We start from the raw sequence: 6,209 nt of genomic DNA, 5'->3' as shown, positions 1-6,209 counted from the left end.
TTCATTTATTATTAATTAATTGAAAAATAGAATAAAACTATTTTTGAAGATTTATTATTAATTAACTGCAAGAAATAGACTATACTACGTTTTAAAAACAACTGTGAACAATAGAATATACCTAGCTATATTTAAAAAGCTGTTTTTTTTCCAATGTGAAAGCGCAGGTCAATTTCTACCGAATCACACGGAATCTCACGGTCCAACTTTCACACGTTTAAACCAATTTCGAATCTTGGATTTCAGAGAAAAATTTCTCTCGCGAATTCCCAATCAAATTGCGGCGGTTGACCTGATCTGCGCCAGTCCCCTATACTTCATATCTACATATACTGTTTTGCTCCGACTGGTTTTATAAAGCAGCAATTTTTAGCCAAGCTTTCTCATCTGCAGAGGGAGAACAAGAAAGACGAAAGAGAGATGGCGGCACTTGACAAAAATGGGGAATTGGAGAAAGGGAAAAACGAGGAGGAGGAGAATTCACCGGTGGAACAAGTGGCCTTCACCGTGAGCACACACGATGATCCTTCTATTCCAGTCTGGACTTTTCGAATGTGGTTTTTGGGGCTCATCTCCTGCATTACTCTCTCCTTTCTGAATCAATTCTTCGGATACAGAACAGAGCCTCTGCTGATTACTCAGATTTCAGTCCAGGTAGCAGCTCTTCCAATTGGGCGTTTCATGGCTTCTGTTCTGCCCACCACCAAATACAGAGTGCCTCTTTTGGGTCAATTTTCGCTGAATCCCGGGCCTTTCAATATGAAAGAGCATGTTCTCATTACAATCTTTGCAAACGCGGGCTACGCCTTTGGCAATGGATCTGCCTATGCCGTGGGGATTGTTAATATCATCAAGGCCTTTTACCACAGAGACATCTCAGTTGTGGCCAGTTGGCTCATCATAGTCACCACACAGGTAATTTTGCCCTAAATCTTTGTTCAATGGTTTCGTGGTGCTTTTTTGGCTTTGTGTAATCCATGGGGTAATGCAGGTTTTGGGATATGGATGGGCTGGACTTCTCAGGAAGTACGTTGTGGAGCCTGCTCATATGTGGTGGCCTTCCACTCTCGTTCAGGTCTCTCTCTTCAGGTATATATATTCTTCACCATGCCCTGTTTTACTCTTTGTTTCAAGCTTCTTGGGGATGTTATTAGTTATCCCCAAATTGGGAAATGGTTCATATAAGATCTAGTTGTTCTCATAATCTTATCGGATTCACTTACCAGTGATATACTCAACTCCTCTGTTCCTGTTCTTATATTCTCATAATCTTATCACCGGGTCCTTTTATCCGAGGCTTAGACAAGCACTTCTGCTTGTTTCTGCACTGTTTATTGCTGGATCTTCTTGTCTTCTTTATAAGATTCTGTATGGTGAATAATGGTGGTCTGCCTAAAGTTTCTCATAGAGTTAAATTACTTTATCCTGTTCTATAAAGGGCAAAGAATTTTTCCTCTTTTTCTTTCATAGGTTTTTGAAGATGTTCCTCCTGCCAATTTTAGTGATCCATAGCTTTGCAATGTCTCGGTGGATGGGTCAAGTCATTTGTATTAAGTATGAATTCTATAATTGGTGTTTGCAGGGCACTGCACGAGAAGGAGGACAGTGGAAAGGGCATATCTCGTGGGAAATTCTTCTTCATTGCAATGATCTGCAGCTTTTGTTACTATGTATTTCCTGGGTACTTGTTTTCCACCTTAACGAGCATATCATGGGTATGTTGGGCTTGGCCTCGTTCGGTGACAGCACAGCAGATTGGATCTGGAATGAACGGGCTGGGACTTGGTGCTTTTGCCTTGGATTGGAGCACAATTGCTGCCTTCCTCTACAGTCCCTTGGTTACCCCATTCTTTGCTATTGTCAATGTGTTTGTCGGTTATACCCTGGTTGTGTACTTCCTTATGCCCTTGGCCTACTGGGGAACTAATGCATACAACGCCAGAAACTTTCCTATTTTTAGCGAAGATTTATTCGATGCAAATGGCCAGGCCTACAATATTACAGCTATTGTGAACAACAGATTTCAGTTGGATCAGAGAGCCTACGAGAAAAGTGGTCAGATACATATGAGCGTGTTTTTCGCTTTAACCTATGGATTTGGCTTTGCAACCATAGCTTCCACAGTCACACATGTTTCTCTCTTCTATGGAAGGTAGGGTATTGGTAAAGAGGTTAGAGTTTTGATTGTGTTTTGATTGCTTTTTTATTTTTGACACAAAAAACTGTTTGTGCTGTTTTGATATCCTCTCTTCAGGGAAATATGGCAAAGGGCCACAGCATCTAGAAGCAGTCCACCAGATATCCATACTAAATTGATGCGCAAGTATGAAGACATCCCGCAATGGTGGTTCTATACTCTCCTTGTTGCTACTTTGGCTGTTTCCTTTGCACTGTGTGAGTTTTACAAGGAACAGGTGCAGCTTCCATGGTGGGGTTTAATCTTGGCTTGTGCTTTAGCATCCCTTTTCACTTTGCCCATCAGTGTTATTACTGCCACCACTAATCAGGTAAAACTGGAACATATTGATGAAAAATAATTATGCTTGCTAATTCAATTCATGGAAGATCCTAATTTAAGTTAGTGTTGTGCAGACACCAGGGCTGAACATAATTACAGAGTACATAATGGGATACATTCTTCCTGGAAAGCCCATTGCAAATGTGTGCTTCAAGGTATATGGGTACATGAGTATGAGTCAAGCGGTTTCATTCTTGTCGGACTTCAAGTTGGGACATTATATGAAAATCCCACCTCGCTCCATGTTTCTTGTGCAGGTACGTTCTGTAATGCCCTCTCCTTTCCGGATTCATTATGTATGTTTGTATATCAATTTAGAACTAGAAGCGATATGTTTTTCACAAGATACACAGCGAATTATCACTGATTTAATGGCCACTCAAATTTGCTAAAAAAAAATCTCTGTTGTAAGAGTTTGAAGTTACTGTTTGAGAGGATCAAAGGTGGTTAAGAGTAACAGGTTGCTATTTGATATCCCCCGGATTATAGGATATCACTCAAATTTGTTAGAAAATATCTCTGATGTGAGAGTTTAAAGTTACTGATTGAGCTCCCTAGATCATAGGGAATCACTCAAATTTGTTAAAAAATATCTCTGATGTAAGAGTTTAAAGTTACCGTTTGAGAGGATTATAAGTGATTAAGAGTTTAAAGTTGATGTTTAGGATCCTCTGGATCATAGGGTGGTATCACTCAAATTTGTAAACAAATATTACTAATGTGAAGCTTAATGTTAACGTGTTTGAGACGTATACAACTATTGAATCCTCTCTTCTGTTTTCACACTTCCATCAAACAATGACGGGATATCAGTCTTCATTGTTGGCAGTATTAATTTCTCCCACCATCCACAGCCGCAGAGCCGTCCACAGCCACAGACAAACAGCCGCATACAGCCGCCCAAGGTCATTTCAGAATCAGTCTTCAACTACCAGTAGTTGCATATATTAATTGATATATATTAATATTATATGTCATGCAATACATGTGTTTGATATTCTAGAGAGTTCTCAGACCTCTATAAATAGAAGCATTATGTAAAGTTTTGAGTATCAGATGTTTATCTAATCATGGTGGATCAATAGAGCCCATTTTGGGTTTCTCATTGTGGATCATGAGTGGATGGAATGCTGTAGCATTCTATGGATTTGTAATAGATTTCAGTTATGTTAATGTGTATGAAGTTGGCAGTATTAATTTCTCCCACCATCCACAGCCGCAGAGCCGTCCATAGCCACAAACAAACAGCCGCCCAAGGTCATTTCAGAACCAGTCTTCAACTACTAGTAGTTGCATGTATTAATTGATATATATTAATATTATATGTCATGCAATACATGTGTTTGATATTCTAGAGAGTTCTCAGACCTCTATAAATAGAGGCATTATGTAAAGATTTGAGTATCAGATGTTTATCTGATCATGGTGGATCAGTAGAGCCCATTTTGGGTTTCTCATGGTGGATCATGAGTGGATGGAATGCTGTAGCATTCTATGGATTTGTAATAGATTTTAGATATGTAATGAGTATGAAGTGCTGTAGCACAACTTGATGTTTTTGTGATTTGCTTATTGATTTGAATGTTTATCATTGCATTCATGTTTGTCTTTGATCCACCTCCTTCATTCATAAGCCATCTTAAATTGATCAAACCAAAAGTCATAATTTTGATGAACTATTCCATTGCAGTAATGGCATCCTAACACGCTTGTTTGTTGAAATGCAGTTTATTGGTACAATAGTGGCTGGAACGGTCAACTTGGGAGTTGCATGGTGGTTGCTGGAGTCCATTGAGAACATATGCCAAGAATCTCTTCTTCCTTCAAACAGCCCCTGGACATGCCCAAGTGACCATGTCTTTTTTGATGCTTCGGTCATATGGGGTCTAGTTGGTCCTAAAAGAATATTTGGCACACTCGGAGTTTATCCTCAGTTGAACTGGTTCTTCTTAGGGGGGATAATTGCTCCCATAATTGTTTGGCTGCTGCATAAAGCCTTCCCAAGTGTGACATGGATTCCTCTGATCAACATGCCAGTGTTGTTGGGATCAACGGCAATGATGCCCCCAGCGACAAGCGTGAATTATACATCGTGGATCATTGTGGGAACCATCTTCAACTTCTTTGTCTACCGGTACAGAAAGGCATGGTGGCAGCGCTACAACTATGTGCTGTCTGCAGCGTTGGATGCAGGGTTGGCATTCATGGCAGTATTGTTGTATTTTACAGTGGGGCTTGAGAACAAAAGTGTCACTTGGTGGGGCACCGGTGGTGAGCACTGCCCTTTAGCCACCTGCCCTACAGCTAAAGGCATCTCCGTTGATGGGTGCCCTCTTTTCTGATTTATATTATTCTTCTTACCAAAGCATAAGTTATTAATGTATCTCATGCTTGGTATTCCCATGCACTATTACAATATTGAAATGTCAGTATGATGTCCGTCCATTGATGCTCATGTACAACTTAAGAGTTTGATGTTATAAATGCACATGTTTTCATTCTTTTGGTGAGACTAATATTTATTATTATAATTATAAAAGTCAACCTACATTTATCCTCCACAGTTAAATAAAAGAGATAAATATAGCCAATAGAAAATGAGACTTTAGTGTATCATTTAAGCTTCATGTATTAACTTTTCATATGTTTGATAAGAACTCGGTAAGCTTATTTATACAAATCTCGATAGACTATAGTATCAATGTTTCCTTATAATAATCTTTTTTGAAGGTATTTTCATACAAATTTGGGTTTGGAGATCGGTAGTAATGATTGACTAGATGAATTTATTTGAGCATGAATTCATAAATGACGATGACATCTATTAGTAAATATTGTGTGATAAACTAAAATGTCAAATGATGAGAGTTACAAATTATGTTTCTTGAAAGATTACTCATGGTTATAATGTAGCTTAAGTATCATTTTTTATATATATTTGTGCACTAAAGAATCTTAAGATAATATGTTAAGAATCAAATATCTGAGTGTTGCGAATTTCAAAAAAAAAAAAAAAACGATTTTTGAAGAGTATTGATAGAAAAGAAAATGTAAATCAAATCATTCTTGATTCTACCTTTAGTTAATTTTAGATCAAATGCACTAAGAAAATTACAAATCTTTAATAGTCTATAGATGATGCTCTTTAAATCTTGTAGACTATTAGCTTGATTATGCTTGATTCAATTCGTCTATTAGATCCCAAAAAAACTAATTCCTAAGAAATATACTTTGCCAAAAATATTGCGACTTCAATAGAGTGCAGGGCCATTTTACCCAATCATGCACAAATAAGTCCTTTTGTTGCACCTACAAATAGGTAAGTTAAAATATATACAAATTGAATATTGTTGGAGTATATTATACATACGTATAGATGACATTGAAACCAAACATAAAACACAAGAAAATGATTTTATAAAACCAATGATATGCATAGATAACTGAATGCATCATAAATACACATATTTCTTGTGGGAACCACCAGAGGACAAAAAATCTCACATCTTCCTTGCCTCCTTTAGTATACTATAAATCCTTTATTTTTTTGGTGAAAATAGTCTATATTCATTAATATTATTTTAGAAGCATGCATACATAGAAAGTTTAACAAATTAAAATTAAAAAAACTTTACCACCAACCTGTACGAACCCCTATCTAGCTTAACTAAAATCTTCCCTTTTTGATGAA

At 37.5% G+C, this 6,209-nt stretch overlaps 1 protein-coding gene across 1 annotated transcript; it reads left to right on the top strand.

Annotated features, from left to right (window-relative positions):
* Window positions 1–244: 244 nt before the first annotated feature.
* LOC149568109 (oligopeptide transporter 4-like) lies at window positions 245–5,019 on the top strand. Its single transcript, XM_089821104.1, has 6 exons — window positions 245–915; window positions 992–1,089; window positions 1,583–2,152; window positions 2,255–2,507; window positions 2,593–2,775; window positions 4,246–5,019. The coding sequence occupies exons 1-6, from the start codon at window positions 421–423 to the stop codon at window positions 4,858–4,860; spliced, it is 2,214 nt and encodes a 737-aa protein (XP_089677230.1). The 5' UTR covers window positions 245–420; the 3' UTR covers window positions 4,861–5,019.
* Window positions 5,020–6,209: the final 1,190 nt, after the last annotated feature.

This window comes from Cupressus sempervirens, chromosome 3 (assembly GCF_028749045.1).
Source record: "Cupressus sempervirens isolate cs-2001-9-10 chromosome 3, ASM2874904v1, whole genome shotgun sequence".
Classification (NCBI taxonomy): Eukaryota; Viridiplantae; Streptophyta; class Pinopsida; order Cupressales; family Cupressaceae; genus Cupressus; species Cupressus sempervirens.
This window is presented reverse-complemented; position numbering and strand designations above follow the sequence as displayed.